The sequence below is a fragment of the Ranitomeya imitator genome, chromosome 4 (genome assembly GCF_032444005.1).
Source record: "Ranitomeya imitator isolate aRanImi1 chromosome 4, aRanImi1.pri, whole genome shotgun sequence".
In the NCBI taxonomy this organism is placed as follows: Eukaryota; Metazoa; Chordata; class Amphibia; order Anura; family Dendrobatidae; genus Ranitomeya; species Ranitomeya imitator.
In genome coordinates this window covers 149,454,423-149,476,084 of record NC_091285.1, presented here as the reverse complement: position 1 = coordinate 149,476,084, position 21,662 = coordinate 149,454,423, and the positions used below count along the sequence as shown (strand labels likewise).

Sequence of the window (21,662 nt, the reverse complement as noted above, 5' to 3'; positions counted from 1 at the left end):
TATTAGGAAAATTATTTTTGAGTTTAAAATAATAAATCTAGTTTGCAATCAATGGCCCACATTTGTGGGAATATTTTCTAGTATGGTATCCCATAAAGAATACACCATAGCTGTAGTAAAAACATGGACTGCACATCCAAAAATGTACAAAACTGAACTTGAGGTTCCTAGTTTAACAATCTTATCAGACTGTATGAGGCCCACTGCCATGACACGGTGAACCTCTCAGTGGGTCTCTAGCCTAAAAGGTGCGGCATTATACGCCGACCATGGCAGAAGTGACAGTGCACAAGCAGGAGGAGCGAAGGACCTGGTGACTGACGGCACCCATGCTGTAAGTAAAAGCCCTCATGGTTCCAGGTCACACGACACCACAGGCACAATGCCACAGCAGCAATGGCCACCAGACAGCAGCAGCATAAAGTGAATAGATCTGAAAATCCTCAGATTGTGGGCTGAGAGCAAAAAATAGGCTAAAACTCTCTTGTAGTCTACTAATAATTAAAAAAAAAATGTAGGATGTGTGGTACATATCTTTTTCTACCGCTATGGTGTAACCCGCAGAAAATATTGACCCTGAAAGGTAAATTTGTATTCTGAAAAATCTGCTGCAGTGTAGTCATTTACGGTGAGCAATGTATTTGTGTGTGTATATATATATATATATATATATATATATATATATATATATATATATATATATATATATATACTCTGCTCAAAAAATAAAGGGAACAATAAAATACCACATCCTAGAAATAAATATTTCAGTTGGAAATCTTTGTTCGTTACATAGTGGAGTGTGTTGAGAACAATAAAACATAAAAATGATCAATGTAAATCAAAATGAATATCCCATGGAGGTCTGGATTTGAAATGATCCTCAAAACCAAAGTGGAAAATCAAATTACAGGCTAATCCAACTACAGTGGAAATGCCTCAAGACAAGGAAATGATGTTCAGTTGTGTGTGTGTTGCCTCAATGTGCCTGTATGACCTCCCTGCAAAGCTTGGGAATGTGTTGTGAATTCTGTGGCAGAGCTCCCTCCTGTGGTCACAAGTGGTACTTCTGCTGATTCTCTCTGTGAGCTTCCGTTGGTGGAGGGAAGTGGTACTGCGGCTTCTGAGTTTCCTCCCTCAGGTGATGTGGTGAGGTCGTTAGGTGCTGCTCTACTTAACTCCACCTAGTGCTTTGATCCTGGCTTCCTGTCAATGTTCCAGTATTGGACTTGTTTTCCTCCTGGATCGTTCCTGTGGCCTGCTGCTCTGCATAGCTAAGTTTTCCTTTGTTATTTTGTTTTTTTTTTTTCTGTCCAGCTTTTCTATTTGTTTGCTGGAAGCTCTGGGACGCAGAGGGTGTACCTCCGTGCCGTTAGTTCGGTACGGAGGGTCTTTTTGCCCCCTTTGCGTGGTTTTTAGGGTTTTGTGTTGACCGCAAAGTTACCTTTCCTATCCTCGCTCTGTTCAGAAAGTCGGGCCTCACTTTGCTAAATCTATTTCATCTCTACGTTTGTCTTTTCATCTTAACTCACAGTCATTATATGTGGGGGGCTGCCTTTTCCTTTGGGGTATTTCTCGGAGGCAAGGTAGGCTTATTTTCTATCTTCAGGCTAGCTAGTTTCTCAGGCTGTGCCGAGTTGCATAGGGAGCGTTAGGCGCAATCCACGGCTGCCTCTAGTGTTTGTTTGAGAGGATCAGGGATTGCGGTCAACAGAGTTCCCACGTCTCAGAGCTCTTTCTATGTTTTTGGGTTATTGTCAGATCACTGTATGTGCTCTGACCTCTATGTCCACTGTGGTACTGAATTGCCTAGTCATAACAGTACAGGAAGCCAAAAGTACTAATGATTCTCAATAGAGGGAAAAAAGAAGTTCTGAGACCATTTTATTTTCTCTGCACTGTGTTTTGCCTTTTTTTTTTCCCCTAGACATTTGGGTGGTTCAGGACACAGGTGTAGCAATGGACATTAGAAGTCTGTCTTCATGTGTGGATCAGCTCTCGGCAAGAGTACAAAAGATTCAAGACACTATTGATCAGAAATCTATGTTAGAACCAAGAATTCCTATTCCTGATTTGTTTTTTGGAGATAGAACTAAGTTTCTGAGTTTCAAAAATAATTGTAAACTATTTCTGGCCTTGAAACCTCGCTCCTCTGGTGATCCAGTTCAACAGGTTTTGATCATTATTTCTTTTTTGCGTGGCGACCCTCAGGACTGGGCATTTTCTCTTGCGCCAGGAGATCCTGCATTAAGTAATATCGATGCGTTTTTCCTGGCGCTCGGATTGCTGTACGACGAACCTAATTCAGTGGATCAGGCAGAAAAAAATTTGCTGGCTCTTTGTCAGGGTCAGGATGAGATAGAGTTATATTGTCAGAAATTTAGAAAGTGGTCCGTGCTCACTCTATGGAATGAATCTGCGCTGGCAGCTATTTTCAGAAAGGGTCTCTCTGAAGCCCTTAAGGATGTCATGGTGGGATTTCCTATGCCTGCTGGTCTGAATGAGTCTATGTCTTTGGCCATTCAGATTGGTCGACGCTTGCGTGAGCGTAAATCTGTGCACCATTTGGCGGTATTACCTGAGCTTAAACCTGAGCCTATGCAGTGCGATAGGACTTTGACCAGAGTTGAACGGCAAGAACACAGACGTCTGAATGGGCTGTGTTTCTATTGTGGTGATTCCACTCATGCTATCTCTGATTGTCCTAAGCGCACTAAGCGGTTCGCTAGGTCTGCCACCATTGGTACGGTACAGTCAAAATTTCTTCTGTCCGTTACCTTGATCTGCTCTTTGTCATCGTATTCTGTCATGGCATTTGTGGATTCAGGCGCTGCCCTGAATTTGATGGACTTGGAGTATGCTAAGCGTTGTGGGTTTTTCTTGGAGCCCTTGCAGTGTCCTATTCCATTGAGAGGAATTGATGCTACGCCTTTGGCCAAGAATAAGCCTTAGTACTGGACCCAGCTGACCATGTGCATGGCTCCTGCACATCAGGAGGTTATTCGCTTTCTGGTGTTGCATAATCTGCATGATGTGGTCGTGTTGGGGTTGCCATGGCTACAAGTCCATAATCCAGTATTAGATTGGAAATCCATGTCGGTGTCCAGCTGGGGTTGTCAGGGGGTACATGGTGATGTTCCATTTCTGTCAATTTCGTCATCCACCCCTTCTGAGGTTCCAGAGTTCTTGTCTGATTACCGGGATGTATTTGATGAGCCCAAGTCCGATGCCCTACCTCCGCATAGGGATTGTGATTGTGCTATCAATTTGATTCCTGGTAGTAAGTTCCCAAAAGGCCGATTGTTTAATTTATCTGTGCCTGAGCACGCCGCTATGCGCAGTTATGTGAAGGAGTCCCTGGAGAAGGGGCATATTCGCCCGTCATCGTCGCCATTAGGAGCAGGGTTCTTTTTTGTAGCCAAGAAGGATGGTTCGCTGAGACCTTGTATAGATTACCGCCTTCTAAATAAGATCACGGTTAAATTTCAGTACCCCTTGCCGTTGTTATCTGATTTATTTGCTCGGATTATGGGGGCTAGTTGGTTCACCAAGATAGATCTTCGTGGTGCGTATAATCTTGTGCGAATTAAGCGAGGCGATGAATGGAAAACTGCATTTAATACGCCCGAGGGTCATTTTGAGTATCTTGTAATGCCATTCGGACTTGCCAATGCTCCATCAGTGTTTCAGTCCTTTATGCATGACATCTTCCGAGAGTACCTGGATAAATTCCTGATTGTGTACTTGGATGACATTTTGATCTTCTCGGATGATTGGGAGTCTCATGTGAAGCAGGTCAGAACGGTTTTTCAGGTCCTGCGTGCTAATTCTTTGTTTGTGAAGGGATCAAAGTGTCTCTTTGGTGTGCAGAAGGCTTCATTTTTGGGGTTCATCTTTTCCCCTTCTACTATCGAGATGGATCCTGTTAAGGTCCAAGCCATCCATGATTGGACTCAGCCGACATCTCTGAAAAGTCTGCAAAAGTTCCTGGGCTTTGCTAATTTTTATCGTCGCTTCATCTGCAATTTTTCTAGTATTGCTAAACCATTGACCGATTTGACCAAGAAGGGTGCTGATATGGTCAATTGGTCTTCTTCTGCTGTGGAAGCTTTTCAAGAGTTGAAGCGTCGTTTTTCTTCTGCCCCTGTGTTGTGTCAACCAGATGTTTCGCTTCAGTTCCAGGTCGAGGTTGATGCTTCTGAGATTGGAGCAGGGGCTGTTTTGTCGCAGAGAGGTTCTGATTGCTCAGTGATGAAACCGTGCGCCTTCTTTTCCAGGAAGTTTTCGCCTGCTGAGCGAAATTATGATGTGGGCAACCGAGAGTTGCTGGCCATGAAGTGGGCATTCGAGGAGTGGCGTCATTGGCTTGAAGGAGCTAAGCATCGCGTGGTGGTATTGACTGATCATAAGAACTTGACTTATCTCGAGTCTGCCAAGCTCTTGAATCCTAGACAGGCTCGTTGGTCGCTGGTTTTTGCCCGTTTTGACTTTGTGATTTCGTACCTTCCGGGCTCTAAAAATGTGAAGGCGGATGCTCTGTCTAGGAGTTTTGTGCCCGACTCTCCGGGTTTGTCTGAGCCGGCGGGTATCCTCAAGGAAGGAGTAATTGTGTCTGCCATCTCCCCTGATTTGCGGCGAGTGCTGCAAAAATTTCAGGCTAATAAACCTGATCGTTGTCCAGCGGAGAAATTGTTTGTCCCTGATAGGTGGACGAAGAAAGTTATCTCTGAGGTTCATTGTTCGGTCTTGGCTGGTCATCCTGGAATCTTTGGTACCAGAGAGTTAGTGGCTAGATCCTTTTGGTGGCCATCTGTGTCGCGGGATGTGCGTACTTTTGTGCAGTCCTGTGGGATTTGTGCTCGGGCTAAGCCCTGCTGTTCTCGTGCCAGTGGGTTGCTTTTGACCTTGCCGGTCCCGAAGAGGCCTTGGACACATATCTCTATGGATTTTATTTCAGATCTCCCCGTCTCTCAAAAGATGTCAGTCATTTGGGTGGTCTGTGATCGCTTCTCTAAGATGGTCCATTTAGTACCCTTGTCTAAATTGCCTTCCTCCTCTGATTTGGTGCCATTGTTCTTCCTCTGTTCAGAAAGTCGGGCCTCACTTTGCTAAATCTATTTCATCTCTACGTTTGTCTTTTCATCTTAACTCACAGTCATTATATGTGGGGGGCTGCCTTTTCCTTTGGGGTATTTCTCGGAGGCAAGGTAGGCTTATTTTCTATCTTCAGGCTAGCTAGTTTCTCAGGCTGTGCCGAGTTGCATAGGGAGCGTTAGGCGCAATCCACGGCTGCCTCTAGTGTTTGTTTGAGAGGATCAGGGATTGCGGTCAACAGAGTTCCCACGTCTCAGAGCTCGTTCTATGTTTTTGGGTTATTGTCAGATCACTGTATGTGCTCTGACCTCTATGTCCACTGTGGTACTGAATTGCCTAGTCATAACAGGAATGCTCCTGATGAGGCGACGGATGGTCTCCTGAGGGATCTCCTCCCAGACCTGGACTAAAGCATGCGCCAACTCCTGGACAGTCTGTGGTGCAACGTGACGTTGGTGGATGGTGCGAGACATGATGTCCCAGATGTGTTCAATCGGATTCAGGTCTGGGGAACGGGCGGGGCATTCCATAGCTTCAATGCCTTCATCTTGCAGGAACTGCTAACACACTCCAGCCACATAAGGTATGGCATTGTCCTGCCTTAGGAGGAACCCAGGGCCAACCGCACCAGCATATGGTCTCACAAGGGGTCTGAGGATCTCATCTCGGTACCTAATGACCGTCACGCTACCTCTGGTGAGCTCATGGAGGGCTGTGCGGCCCTCCAAAGAAATGCCACCCCACACCATTTTTGACCCATTGCCAAACCGGTCATGCTGACGGAGGTTGCAGGCAGCAGATCGCTCTCCACGGCGTCTCCAGACTCTGTCACGTCTGTCACATGTGCTCAGTGTGAACCTGCTTTCATCTGTGAAGAGCACGGGGCGCCAATGGCGAATTCGCCAATCCTGGTGTTCTGTGGCAAATGCCAATCATCCTGCACGGTGTTGGGCTGTGAGTACAACCCCCATATGTGGACGTCGGGCACTCAGACCATCCTCATGGAGTTGGTTTCTAACCATTTGTGCAGACACATGCACATTTGTGGCCTGCTGGAGGTCATTTTGCAGGGCTCTGGCAGTACTCTTCTTGTTTCTCCTTGCACAAAGGCTGAGGTTTTGGTCTTGCTGCTGGGTTGTTGCCCTCCTATGGTCCCCTCCATGTCTCCTGGTGTACTGGCCTGTCTCCTGGTAGCGCATCCAGCCTCTGGACACTACGCTGACACACAGCAAACCTTCTTGCCACAGCTCGCATTCATGTGCCATCTTGGATGAGCTGCACTACCTGAGCCACTTGTATGGGTTGTAGAGTTCGTCTTATGCTTCCACGAGTGTGAAAGCACGACCAAAACATCAGCCAGAAAGCATTGGTACTGAGATGTGGTCTGTGGTTCCCACCTGCAGAACCACTCCTTTATTGAGTGTGTCTTGAAAATTGCCAATAATTTCCATCTGTTGTCTATTCCATTTGCACAACAGCATGTGAAATTGATTGTCAAACAGTGTTGCTTCCTAAGTGGACAGTTTGATTTCACAGAAGTTTGATTTACTTGGAGTAATATTCCGTTGTTTAAGTGTTCCCTTTATTTTTTTGAGCAGTGCATATATACATATATATATATATATGTATATATATATATATATATATATATATATATATATATACATACAGTACCATGCAGAAGTTTTAATGACCAGAGGTATTTTAGATTTTACATTTTCATCTTTTGCTCCCCTTCTTCCAAGAGCCATAACTTTTTTATTTTTTGGTCAAAATGGACATGTGAAGGCTTATTTTTGTGGGATGAGTTGTACTTTTGAATGACATAATTGGTTTTACCATGTCATGTACTCAAAAATGGGAAAAATAATTCCAAGTGCTGTGAAATTGCAATAAAGTGCAGTCCCACTAAATGCTAAAACTGACATGCCATTATGATTCTCCAGGTCATTATGAATTCATGGACACCAAACATGTCTAGGTTCTTTTTTATTTAAGTGGTGAAAAAAAATTCCAAAGTTTGTTAAAAAAAAAAAAAAAAAAAGACCCATATTCCGATACCTGTAGCGTCTCCATTTTTCGTGATCTCGGGTCGCATGAGGGCTTATTTTTTGCGTGGCAAGCTGATGTTTTTAATGATACCATTTTGGTGCAGATATGCTATTTTGATTGCCCGTTATTGCATTTTAATACAATGTTGTGGCGACCAGAAAAAAAGTTTTTTTTTTCTCGTTATACCTTTTAACGATTGGTTTAATTCTTTTTTTTTCTATTAATAGATCGGGCGATTCTGAATGCGACAATACTAAATATGTGTATGTTTGTTTTTTTTAAAAAAAATACTTTTATATTAAAAGGGGTGCCTTTATTTAATATTTATTTTTATGTTTTTTTTTTTTAACTTTTGGCATGCTTCAATAGTCTCCATGGGAGACTAAAAGTTGCCATAATCTAATGGCTCTACTACATACATACAGGCGATGATCAGATCGCCTGTATGTAGCAGAATGCTCACTTGTTATGAGCGCCGACTACCGGACGGCGATCATAGCAATCCGGCAGTGACAACCATACAGGTCTGCTGGAGACCTCTGGTTGTCATGCCAACCCATCGGTGACCCGCATTCATGTGACGGGGTCAATAATGGGCGGGATATCCGGTGCGCTTGTCGGAAGCGCAAGTTAAATACCGCTGTCAGAGATTGACAGCGGCATTTAACTAGTTAACAGCTGTGGGTGGATCGTGATTCCACCCACGACTGTTAGAGGCACTCAAAACAACTGACATGTGCCAGAAAAGATGTGGGCTTAGCACCGGAGTCCACATCAAAGATAGGGAGTTCGACATTGGCGTACTATTATGCCTAATGTCAGAAAGGGGTTAAGCAGGTGTGTTACTAGTTTATTTATTTTATCAATTAACAAAGTGCAATGTGAAAAAAGAAAACTCAACAGATGTGTCCAAATTTTTGACTAGTACTGTATACATACATATAAAGGCAGGCTCAGGGATGCAATATAGATATGTTCTGTATATTTGTTCATAACCCAAATATGTATTTGAGTTGGAACATGGCCAAAAACAAACAAACTAATACTCACCTCACTGCTGACCAGTCTGGCCACCCGCTTCTTATGGCCCGCCATCCGGTCCTTTTCTTTCTACCGTTGCGCACCGCAGAGGCCGCACGATGGTGGAAAGAAGTTTACTGGATGGCAGGCGGCGATTAGAAGGGTGGCCAGAGAGGTCAGCAATGAGGTGAGTGTTTAGATGAGTTTTTTTTTACGATCTGACATTCATAACTAGTGTTTCAAACAGAAGTAGGATGTTCATAATTTGGGGACTGCCTGAATATACAACAATCTGTGACCCCCTTTATCAACAACAGCACTGAAGAACTAGACAATCCATTTGTCTAAGACCATGCTGGATACATACCAATTTAAGCATCCGGAAGGATACTGGAAATGCTTATATGGGAAGTCTTGAGGCAGTTTTTTCAAACAGAGCCAGCAGAAGAACGTCTTACACTTGGAGCAGGTCATTTTGTTACAGCCATCATTTTTCTGCGAAAGAAAAAAAATATTTAATTGAATCTATCCATGATTGATATTTTGAAATACAGTTCAAAATCTCAAACTTGATTTCCTGAATGTAGGGTCCTCACCACTTCTATTCCGCCATCAAACCTACTGAGTGCCACACAGTAATTTCAGTTACTTTCCAACAAAAGGAGCCATTCAAAACAATGTCCGGTTACGTAGAATGTTGAGATATCATTGGCTGTGGTGTCAAAGTGGTTTAGGTGCCTTGTGGTGCTAGAAAACGGCAGGGGCACACATTTCCAGAAGGATAAATGAGGGATAAGATATACCAAACCCATACATTTCACTAGATTATGACAACATTTAGGCACAGAAACCATGCCTCAATCCTGTCAATTCTGGAGCATATGAAAAAATGTCTGAAAATAGCCATACAACATATATACAGACGCATGTGGGCTGGGATAGGGAAGTCTGACTGTCCCAGGTGTCAATTTTCTCTCACATTTAAAGATGTAGAACTTCCTATGTGCTTTCTAAAGTACTGATTTAGAAGGAAGATGGTTTTCTCCTGCTGACTTTGCTATTTTACCTCAATAGGAACTTTACAACTAGGACAGCTCTTGGAGTTCTCCTTTATCCACTCCCTATTCTGCATCCTTTGCTCTGACTGCTCCAGGAGTCTCCTACTTTCCTCTTCAGCAGTCAGATCTTCTTCAGTCAGATCGGCATTTTTTTCTGAGAAATATCAAGAGAACAACCATAACTTTACCAAACATTACCACACCACACGAAGTCGGCATAAAAATGCAAAAGAAAAACACAGCTGATACTATGATATTATGATATTATTAAAGGGATATTCCAATCTTTCCAGTTTACCTCTTATTAAAATAATGCACCGTTCCCCTAAAAGTTACTGTAGCTCCTTGCATGTGGTCTTGAATTGGTGACCGAATGTACATAATACTTACAAGCTCTTTTCTTTTGAGCTTGTAAGGACTGCACTGAAGCTGTCCAGCATCACTGGAACAAGCTGTTACCTCTTGATCCCTACCAGCTTCATTGCTCCTGTGTTTCCCTTGACAAAACAGCCTTATCCTCAGGGAGGGCATAATTTTGGCCAGCAGTGCCAAAAGGACTGTCCCAGTCGAGCAGGAGCACACACCCCTCAACTATGAGGAAAGCCGGTAGGCAAGGAAGTGGTGTGATCCAGAGAAAAGAAAGAAGACAAGATAGCCCCTTAAAGTCATTATTATTAAATAATAAGCAGGAAATCATTTGGCCAAAATTTTTGTATGACTGTAGTCCATAGCAGGTAAGCTTTAAAACCAATTATTGGTTTGTCTCAGAATCATGTATGCAAGGGTTCTGTTATGACACTGGATAATGTAATTGTCTTCACACTTCTGTCTGCTTTCTTACATGCTGGCTGTCTGCACTAGTGTATAAAGGGGGTTATAGACACTGTTTTATACCCCCAAACACGTCCCGCTTCAACGTTGTTAAATATTGCTAATTGTATATGTTTTAATACCTTATGCTGTTATGTATATACATTTGCATATTCCAGGTGCCTTCTGGGAAAGCGAAGAGTCTCCCTAAGCTAGAAGATCGTTGGGTACAGCCGGGACCAGCTGCTTGGAAAGAATCACCAAACCAGGGATTCAAGCTTGAGGAGGCTAATTTGCATATTCCAGGTGCCTTCTGGGAAAGCGAAGAGTCTCCCTAAGCTAGAAGATCGTTGGGTACAGCCGGGACCAGCTGCTTGGAAAGAATCATCAAACCAGGGATTCAAGCTTGAGGAGGCTAATTTGCATATTCCAGGTGCCTTCTGGGAAAGCGAAGAGTCTCCCTAAGCTAGAAGATCGTTGGGTACAGCCGGGACCAGCTGCTTGGAAAGAATCATCAAACCAGGGATTCAAGCTTGAGGAGGCTAATTTGCATATTCCAGGTGCCTTCTGGGAAAGCGAAGAGTCTCCCTAAGCTAGAAGATCGTTGGGTACAGCCGGGACCAGCTGCTTGGAAAGAATCACCAAACCAGGGATTCAAGCTTGAGGAGGCTAATTTGCATATTCCAGGTGCCTTCTGGGAAAGCGAAGAGTCTCCCTAAGCTAGAAGATCGTTGGGTACAGCCGGGACCAGCTGCTTGGAAAGAATAACCAAACCAGGGATTCAAGCTTGAGGAGGCTAATTTGCATATTCCAGGTGCCTTCTGGGAAAGCGAAGAGTCTCCCTAAGCTAGAAGATCGTTGGGTACAGCCGGGACCAGCTGCTTGGAAAGAATCACCAAACCAGGGATTCAAGCTTGAGGAGGCTAATTTGCATATTCCAGGTGCCTTCTGGGAAAGCGAAGAGTCTCCCTAAGCTAGAAGATCGTTGGGTACAGCCGGGACCAGCTGCTTGGAAAGAATCACCAAACCAGGGATTCAAGCTTGAGGAGGCTAATTTGCATATTCCAGGTGCCTTCTGGGAAAGCGAAGAGTCTCCCTAAGCTAGAAGATCGTTGGGTACAGCCGGGACCAGCTGCTTGGAAAGAATCACCAAACCAGGGATTCAAGCTTGAGGAGGCTAATTTGCATATTCCAGGTGCCTTCTGGGAAAGCGAAGAGTCTCCCTAAGCTAGAAGATCGTTGGGTACAGCCGGGACCAGCTGCTTGGAAAGAATCACCAAACCAGGGATTCAAGCTTGAGGAGGCTAATTTGCATATTCCAGGTGCCTTCTGGGAAAGCGAAGAGTCTCCCTAAGCTAGAAGATCGTTGGGTACAGCCGGGACCAGCTGCTTGGAAAGAATCACCAAACCAGGGATTCAAGCTTGAGGAGGCTAATTTGCATATTCCAGGTGCCTTCTGGGAAAGCGAAGAGTCTCCCTAAGCTAGAAGATCGTTGGGTACAGCCGGGACCAGCTGCTTGGAAAGAATCACCAAACCGCGCGCCGTAATTTTTGCCTGTAGGACATTATTGCAAGAGAGCTTGGCTGAGTAGATTACACAAGAAGGAAAACACACAGCAAGTCAGCAGGATCTAGGAGCAACATGGCAGATGTGACAACCTACATGGTGAGCTGCAGCATGTGCTACATGTTCACAGATCGACCAGAAGAAGAATTAAATTTCACCTGTCAGAAGTGTAGACTAGTGGCCCTTTTAGAAGAAAAGGTGCGGGGTCTGGAAGAAAGAATAGCAACCTTGAAACTCATCAAAGAGAATGAAGACTTTCTAGACAGAACAGAAGCATCTCTACTGGTCACAGAAGGTGAAAAAAGTGTCAGAGAACCTCCAAAAGCAGATGAGTGGAAGCATGTGACCAAAAGAAGCAAGAAGACCATGGAGAAATCACCAACCACACAACTGAAGAACCGATATCAAATCTTTGTAGAGGATGAAGATGGCACACCTAAGGATGAAGCAATACCAGCAAGCAAAAAAGAAAAGGGCACACAGCAACAAGTGACAGCAAAAAGTACAGCCAAGAAGCAACGAAGAGTGGTGGTGGTGGGAGACTCACTACTGAGAGGCACAGAAGCAGCCATCTGCAGACAGGACATAACTGCAAGAGAAGTATGCTGCCTTCCAGGTGCGATGATCAAGGATGTGACCGATAGGATACCAAAGCTCTTCAACTCCAAGGACGTCCACCCATTTCTTCTGATACATGTTGGCACCAATGACACGGCAAGGAAGGACCTACCGACAATCTGCAAAGACTTTGAAGAGTTGGGGAAGAAAGTAAAGGAACTGGATGCACAGGTAGTTTTTTCTTCTATCCTTCCAGTAGACGGGCATGGCACCAGGAGATGGAACAGGATCCTTGATGCAAACAACTGGCTAAGACGATGGTGCAGACAACAAGGATTCGGATTCCTGGACCACGGTGTGAATTACTTGTACGATGGACTCCTCGCCAGAGACGGACTACACCTCAACAAACCTGGGAAACACACATTCGCCAGAAGACTCGCTACACTCATCAGGAGGGCGTTAAACTAGAAGAAGAGGGGACGGGAAGAAAAACATTAGACTTGAACAAAGAAGATCCAGGAAAACATACTCAGAAGGGAGGTAAGAACATTTCTAAAATAATCCTCAGCGAGGAGATTGGAACAAAACAAAATCCTCTAAACTGCATGCTTGCAAACGCCAGAAGCCTGACAAACAAGATGGAAGAACTAGAAGCAGAAATATCTACAGGTAACTTTGACATAGTGGGAATAACCGAGACATGGTTAGATGAAAGCTATGACTGGGCAGTTAACTTACAGGGTTACAGTCTGTTTAGAAAGGATCGTAAAAATCGGAGAGGAGGAGGGGTTTGTCTCTATGTAAAGTCTTGTCTAAAGTCCACTTTAAGGGAGGATATTAGCGAAGGAAATGAGGATGTCGAGTCCATATGGGTCGAAATTCATGGAGGGAAAAATGGTAACAAAATTCTCATTGGGGTCTGTTACAAACCCCCAAATATAACAGAAACCATGGAAAGTCTACTTCTAAAGCAGATAGATGAAGCTGCAACCCATAATGAGGTCCTGGTTATGGGGGACTTTAACTACCCGGATATTAACTGGGAAACAGAAACCTGTGAAACCCATAAAGGCAACAGGTTTCTGCTAATAACCAAGAAAAATTATCTTTCACAATTGGTGCAGAATCCAACCAGAGGAGCATTACTTTTAGACCTAATACTATCTAATAGACCTGACAGAATAACAAATCTGCAGGTGGTCGGTCATCTAGGAAATAGCGACCACAATATTGTACAGTTTCACCTGTCTTTCACTAGGGGGACTTGTCAGGGAGTCACAAAAACACTGAACTTTAGGAAGGCAAAGTTTGACCAGCTTAGAGATGCCCTTAATCTGGTAGACTGGGACAATATCCTCAGAACTAATAATACAGATAATAAATGGGAAATGTTTAAGAACATCCTAAATAGGCAGTGTAAGCGGTTTATACCTTGTGGGAATAAAAGGACTAGCAATAGGAAAAACCCAATGTGGCTAAACAAAGAAGTAAGACAGGCAATTAACAGTAAAAAGAAAGCATTTGCACTACTAAAGCAGGATGGCACCATTGAAGCTCTAAAAAACTATAGGGAGAAAAATACTTTATCTAAAAAATAGAATTATTCTTACCGTTAATTCGGTTTCTAGGAACCTTCCACGACTGCATATGGAGGTTGTCTCTTTGCCCTAATGGGGAACAGGAAACACAGAGAGGTTTAAAAGGACCTCCCACCTCCCACCTGCCAGTGACTTACAACTGAACCCATAGCACCGGTTTACCTTCCGAATCCCAGAACTAATCCAGGAATATATATCGGGTGGGAAATTAGTGCCGTCGTGGAAGGTTCCTAGAAACCGAATTAACGGTAAGAATAATTCTATTTTCTCTAGTCACCTTCCACGACGGCATATGGAGGAATACCAACTAATTTGGCACTAGGGAGGGACAACGGCCTGCAGAACTTTACGGCCGAAGACTAAGTCCTTATTGGACAATACATCTAATCTGTAATGTTTAGAGAAAGTATGAAGTGAAGACCACGTTGCTGCCCTGCAGATCTGCTCTGGGGATGCACCTGCTCTTTCTGCCCAGGAGACTGACGTAGATCTTGTTGAATGGGCCTTGATCCCTACTGGAGGTATTTTGTTTTGAGCAAGGTAGGCTTCCGTTATAGCCTTTTTGATCCATGTAGCAATGGTACTTTTAGCTACTTTTTTACCCTTATTTTGCCCAGAGGGATGGACAAAGAGGTTATGATCGATTCTGAAAGCACGGGTCTGATCTAAGTATTGCAGCACAATACGTCGGACGTCCAGAGTGTTGAATCTTCTTTCTTCCGAATTTGCAGGACTATGGCAAAAGGTTGGTAGAACAATCTCTTGGGAACGATGAAAATCAGAGCCTACCTTTGGAAGAAAAGAAGGATCTAGACGAAGTACTATTGAATCATCTCTCACTAGAAGATACGGCTCTCTTATAGATAAGGCTTGTAGTTCACCCACTCTTCTAGCCGAAGTTATGGCTACCAAAAACACAGTTTTGTATGCAAGATTTTGAAGAGAGCAGGAGGAAAAAGGTTCAAAAGGCGGGCCTGTAAGACCTTGAAGCACCACATTCAGATCCCATGGGGGAACTATTATCTGTTTTCTAGGATTCATCCTAGTTGCTGATGTTAAAAATCTTTTGATCCAGCGATGGCCTGCTAGATCTTGATCAAAAAAGGAGCTAAGTGCCGAGACCTGGACTCTGAGAGTACTGGGCCTAAGACTCATTCCTAAGCCTTTTTGCAAAAAATCTAAGATGTTAGGTATATTAGGCTTGAGAGGGTCTGGAAGGTTAGGTAGACAAATAGACGAAAACTTTTTCCAGATTTTGTTGTAGATGGCGTTGGTTACTGGCTTTCTCGATTTTTGGAGAGTAGCTATGACAGAGTCCGATAGTCCTTTTGCTTTCAAGACCTGGGCTTCAGTAACCACGCCGCTAAATTCCATTTCTGAGGGTCTGCATGGAGAATAGGACCCTGAGAGAGGAGATCGTTTTTTAGAGGTAACATTACTGGTCCATCCACTTGTAGTTGGATGATCAAGTTGAACCAACTTCTTTTGGGCCAAAAAGGGGCTATCAGGATAGTCGGAGTTCCTTCTATTCGTATCTTCCTTAGAACCTTTGCCAGGATTGGGATTGGTGGAAATGCGTAGACAAGCTGGAAGTGCCAATCTTGGACTAGGGCATCCACTCCTCTGGGATTGCCTCTTGGGTTCAAGGAAAAAAAGGTTTTGACTTTTGCGTTCTGGTGAGAGGCAAAGAGGTCGACTTCTGGAAGACCCCACTTTTGTACTAGCATATTGAACGTTTGAAGGTCCAGGCTCCACTCGCCAGGATGAATGTCCTGGCGACTCAGGTAGTCTGCTTGAATATTTGCAGTCCCTTTTAGATGAATTGCTGTCAGTGACAGTAAGTGTTTCTCGGCCCAATAAAAAATTCGAGCGGAGATCTTTTTCAAACTGAGGAATTTTGTGCCGCCCTGACGCCTGATATGCGCCACCGTGGTCATGTTGTCTGAATAGATCTGGACATGTTGACCGGAAATCTGACGGCTTGCTGCTAACAGGGCCTCTTCCACAGCTTTGAGTTCTCTGAAATTTGACGATTTCTCGCTGATCGACTGGTTCCAAAGACCTTGGTAAGGAACATGATTTACTATGGCTCCCCAGCCTCTCCTGCTGGCATCTGTCTTGATCGTAGTTATCGGGAGCTGAATCCAGCTCACCCCCTTCAGGAGGTTTCTGGAATTCATCCACCATGTTAAGGATGCTTTCACTCGACCTGGTGTGTGAATCCTTCTTGTTAGAGTGCCAGGTTGACCATCCCACCTGTCTAGAATGTGGGTTTGGAGAATTCTGGAGTGAGCTTGAGCCCAAGCCACTGATTGTATACAGGCTGTCATGGAGCCTAAGAGAGACATTCCTTCTCGAAGAGTAGGACATCTCATCTCCTTGAATTTTCTGACTTTTGCTACTAATGGTAGCCTGTGATCGTCTGGGAGAAAGGACATCTGTTTTGTTGAGTCCAGAACCACCCCCAAGAACTTTCTGGTTCTTGAGGGTTGAAGCTGAGACTTCTTCATGTTTGGAATCCAACCCAGAGACTTCAATATCTCCAAAGTGGTTGACACATGGGATATCAGGGTCATCTCGGTGGGGGCAACTACCAGTAGATCGTCCAAGTAGGGCACTATACAGACACCTTGACTCCGGATAAATGACACTGCCTCTGCCATGATCTTGGAGAATACCCTTGGTGCTGAGGAAATGCCGAAGGGAAGGACTCCATACTGATAGTGCTCCACTCGATGACTCCCCCGTATCGCAAACCTGAGGTATTTTCTGTGTCTCGGGTGGATAGGAATGTGAAAATATGCATCCCTTAGGTCGATGGTTGCCATAAAGGACTGATGTCCTATCAGAGGAATTGCAGATCTTACAGACTCCATCTTGAACTTGCGATATTTCACATGTCGGTTTAGACCTTTTAGGTTTATAATAATTCTTACGTCCCCTGAGGGTTTGGGTACCAAGAATAGACGGGAATAATGTCCTTTTCCTTGTTCCAGATGTGGAACTGGTGAGATCACATTTGATTTCATAAGATCTCTGAGACCCAATGTCAACAAATTGTGATCTCTTGAAGACGTAAGGGTAGTAACTTTCAGACCCTGAGGGGGGGAAGAAATTAACTCTATTAATAGGCCCTCCTTGATGACATTGAGGACCCAGTGGGAACTGGTGATATTTTCCCACTGACCCACATATTTTGAGAGTCTCCCCCCTACCGGGTCGGAGTCATTGCTTGTCCTGTTGGGACTGTTGCTGCTGCTGCTGGGGGACAAAAATATTTTTCCCTCTACCTTTGGCGTAACTCCACCTGCCGGTTTTGCCTTTCCCTCTTTGAGGGGGCTGAGACTGTGGGGCACGAAAAAACCGTTTTCTCGGTTGTTTTTGCTCCGGGAGTGCCTTTTTCTTGTCAGTAGCCTTGTCAAGGCTGGACCGAAAACATAATCTCCCTTAAAAGGTATAGCACACAACTTGGCTTTTGAAGTGATATCACCGCTCCATATTTTAAGCCAGAGGGCTCTTCTAGCAGAGTTGGAGAGTACGAGAGATCTGGCGGCCACTCTAACAGATTCCAGAGAAGCGTCAGCCAGAAACCCAGAGGCTCTATGCAGGATGGGAAGTGAATCTAATAATTCACCTCTCGGGGTACCCTGAGATATATGAGACTCTAATTTCTCCAACCAGCAGGAGAGGGCCCTGGCAACACAAGTGGAAGCGACATTGGCCTTAAGGATAGACGTTGAAGTTTCCCAAGACTTTTTTAGGAGGCTTTCAATCTTTCTGTCCATAGGATCCTTTAATTGTGAGGAATCCTCAAAAGGGAGTGCTGTTCTTTTGGCGACTCTAGCCACCTGCACATCCACCTTTGGAATGTCCAATTTGATTACTTCACCCTCTAGAGGAAATCTATGCTTCATTTCTGCAGGGGTAGTGAGGCGTTTCTCGGGCTGTTCCCATTCCTGATTAACCATACAAACAATGTTAGCGTGCACCGGGAACCCCACTCTTTTCTCCGATCTGAGTCCGCCAAACATCTGATCCTGTACGGACTGTGGCTCATATTCCTCTTCTAGGCCCATAGTATTACGGACAGCAGATACTAAATCCTCAATGTAATCTGAGGAAAAGAGGTATTTCCTGACCTCAGCTTTAGGTGATACAGGATCTTCCCAGCCCACAGATGAAGTATGGGAGAGGTCTGAATCAGAGTCTGATTCGACCGCCTGAATTTTTCTCTTTTTAGCTGGGGAATGCGGCGGCGGAGGTGGAGGTGGAGGAGTAGTAAAAGCTGCTAACGAAGATTGCACCTCCTGTTTTACTAAGGAGCGAATTTCATCCAGCAGAGATGGTTGCTCAGCTTTTACAATCTTGTCAGTACATGGCTGGCAGAGTCTTTTGTCCCAGTTAAGAGGGAATTTAGTAGAACAGACTGGGCACTTCTTTTTAATAGCGGCTTTAGGGGCAGACTTCTCTCCCTGAAATGACAAGGGAGAGGGGAGTGAGGACATTAAAACCCCCTATAGGTACTACCTCCCGGATCCTATCCCTGCAAAACACTTACTGTAGCAGGGGTAGCGCTGGGCTCCGCAGATGCAGGGCACAAGGAACCATCCATACTGGGAAAATTAGTCTTACCTCAGTGGTGGTTCAGCAGGGTTTAAGAACGCTGTCCGCACCTGCCTCCAGCAATCAGCAGTTCCCCCTCCCCCTCCGGGATCCATGTGAGGGGACGCCATCAGTCCGACACGCCGGCCGGCGAACCCGGAAGAAGCGGCTTCCAGGAGAACGAGGGACCGGAAGTGACGCGCGAGACCGCCGACGTCACATCCGGAACGCCTAGCCGGCAATGGAGGGGGAGAACGCTGAGCAGCTCATGGAGGAGCCCGGCGAGGGATCCCAGGCCTGCTTTGCCCTCGTGGGGGCGCGGGAAGGCCGGGAGGGGGTCCCTGAGGCACCTGCATAGCAGGACGACGGGAGCAGCAGGGGAGGAGGCGGAACGCGACCACCAGCTGCCCGGCTACAACAGGCAGAGTGTGCACAAAGGTACCGCAGTCGCCGGCCACAACAGCACCTGGAGACCTCTCCCTGTCCCATGGGGAACAGGAAAGACACTGGCAGGTGGGAGGTGGGAGGTCCTTTTAAACCTCTCTGTGTTTCCTGTTCCCCATTAGGGCAAAGAGACAACCTCCATATGCCGTCGTGGAAGGTGACTAGAGAAAACTAATTAAAGCTGCCAAAAAGGAAACAGAGAAGCACATTGCTAAGGAGAGTAAAACTAATCCCAAACTGTTCTTCAACTATATCAATAGTAAAAGAATAAAAACTGAAAATGTAGGCCCCTTAAAAAATAGTGAGGAAAGAATGGTTGTAGATGACGAGGAAAAAGCTAACATATTAAACACCTTCTTCTCCACGGTATTCACGGTGGAAAATGAAATGCTAGGTGAAATCCCAAGAAACAATGAAAACCCTATATTAAGGGTCACCAATCTAACCCAAGAAGAGGTGCGAAACCGGCTAAATAAGATTAAAATAGATAAATCTCCGGGTCCGGATGGCATACACCCACGAGTACTAAGAGAACTAAGTAATGTAATAGATAAACCATTATTTCTTATTTTTAGGGACTCTATAGAGACAGGGTCTGTTCCGCAGGATTGGCGCATAGCAAATGTGGTGCCAATATTCAAAAAGGGCTCTAAAAGTGAACCTGGAAATTATAGGCCAGTAAGTCTAACCTCTATTGTTGGTAAAATATTTGAAGGGTTTCTGAGGGATGTTATTCTGGATTATCTCAATGAGAATAACTGTTTAACTCCATATCAGCATGGGTTTATGAGAAATCGCTCCTGTCAAACCAATCTAATCAGTTTTTATGAAGAGGTAAGCTATAGGCTGGACCACGGTGAGTCATTGGACGTGGTATATCTCGATTTTTCCAAAGCGTTTGATACCGTGCCGCACAAGAGGTTGGTACACAAAATGAGAATGCTTGGTCTGGGGGAAATTGTGTGTAAATGGGTTAGTAACTGGCTTAGTGATAGAAAGCAGAGGGTGGTTATAAATGGTATAGTCTCTAACTGGGTCGCTGTGACCAGTGGGGTACCGCAGGGGTCAGTATTGGGACCTGTTCTCTTCAACATATTCATTAATGATCTGGTAGAAGGTTTACACAGTAAAATATCGATATTTGCAGATGATACAAAACTATGTAAAGCAGTTAATACAAGAGAAGATAGTATTCTGCTACAGATGGATCTGGATAAGTTGGAAACTTGGGCTGAAAGGTGGCAGATGAGGTTTAACAATGATAAATGTAAGGTTATACACATGGGAAGAAGGAATCAATGTCACCATTACACACTGAATGGGAAACCACTGGGTAAATCTGACAGGCAGAAGGACTTGGGGATCCTAGTTAATGATAAACTTACCTGGAGCAGCCAGTGCCAGGCAGCAGCTGCCAAGGCAAACAGGATCATGGGGTGCATTAAAAGAGGTCTGGATACACATGATGAGAGCATTATACTGCCTCTGTACAAATCCCTAGTTAGACCGCACATGGAGTACTGTGTCCAGTTTTGGGCACCGGTGCTCAGGAAGGATATAATGGAACTAGAGAGAGTACAAAGGAGGGCAACAAAATTAATAAAGGGGATGGGAGAACTACAATACCCAGATAGATTAGCGAAATTAGGATTATTTAGTCTACAAAAAAGACGACTGAGGGGCGATCTAATAACCATGTATAAGTATATAAGGGGACAATACAAATATCTCGCTGAGGATCTGTTTATACCAAGGAAGGTGACGGGCACAAGGGGGCATTCTTTGCGTCTGGAGGAGAGAAGGTTTTTCCACCAACATAGAAGAGGATTCTTTACTGTTAGGGCAGTGAGAATCTGGAATTGCTTGCCTGAGGAGGTGGTGATGGCGAACTCAGTCGAGGGGTTCAAGAGAGGCCTCGATGTCTTCCTGGAGCAGAACAATATTGTATCATACAATTAGGTTCTGTAGAAGGACGTAGATCTGGGTATTTATTATGATGGAATATAGGTTGAACTGGATGGACAAATGTCTTTTTTCGGCCTTACTAACTATGTTACTATGTTACTATGTTACATGATGTGTGAATAGGGAAAGTGCAGTATGTCAATTAGGACACTAGATGGGGATACTTTAGTACTATAGTTTTTAAAGGAACAGTAACCGTTATAATAGGAGAGGCCACTGTGGGTAAGCCAGGAGCATTTCCTGAAGGTAGTGAATAGGGCCAGGGAGCCCGGACAGTCCGGTAGGGCTTAGAACCCGGGACAACATAGTGATCATGCAATGTTCACAAGATAAGAGCCCAGCCGTCCAGAGCCTGGTTACTGGAGATTACAGCAGCACATGAATGCAGGTGGCTCTAACATGTGTCAGCTTACTACGTGGGCAGAAGCCCTTATATCTGGTGTGAAACCGACAGGGGAACCCCTAAGAGTACTGAAGCTGGACATGGAGTAAGCTGTGGTCCCAAACCAGACGGCACGGGCAGGGAACGTGCCGAAGGACTTGAGGGAGAGCACAGGGAAAAAGAAGGATATCAGCTGTGTAGAACCCTATGTCGATGCTGTAATGGATTTGGACGTGCTGAGGAAAGAAACCAGAAAAGTTGTCTGTTTTAAGTTGAACTTGGACTTTGTCTCTTTATGCGTAACAGCGCCAGCAGCAGAACTTCAGCAGCCCCAATGGGACCCTGACAGTGCAGAGGGGGAAGCAGAAGGTATGCCAAAAAGAGGGCATTGTATTTATGTGATGGGGAACCAGGACGCGAATGAGCAATATATATCAGCCACGACTACGGCCCTGGCTCCTCTCACAAGTGCACCACATAGCCGCCAACATTAGGACACCTCAACTGTT

The 21,662-nt window shown here is 44.9% G+C and overlaps 2 protein-coding genes across 3 annotated transcripts in view; both read right to left on the bottom strand.

Moving 5' to 3' along the window:
* Positions 1-21,662, bottom strand: part of LOC138675634 (E3 ubiquitin-protein ligase RNF14-like) — a 56,319-nt gene that overhangs the window by 1,433 nt on the left and 33,224 nt on the right. For both annotated transcript variants that reach the window (XM_069764036.1, XM_069764037.1), the window contains exons 6-7: positions 9,233-9,378; positions 8,534-8,661 (exon numbers count right to left, since the gene is read on the bottom strand). In XM_069764036.1, the coding sequence (XP_069620137.1) occupies positions 8,534-8,661; positions 9,233-9,378 (274 nt within the window). The remainder of the gene's footprint in view (positions 1-8,533; positions 8,662-9,232; positions 9,379-21,662) is intronic.
* Positions 1-21,662, bottom strand: part of LOC138675633 (E3 ubiquitin-protein ligase RNF14-like) — a 137,365-nt gene that overhangs the window by 82,547 nt on the left and 33,156 nt on the right. The window lies entirely within an intron of this gene.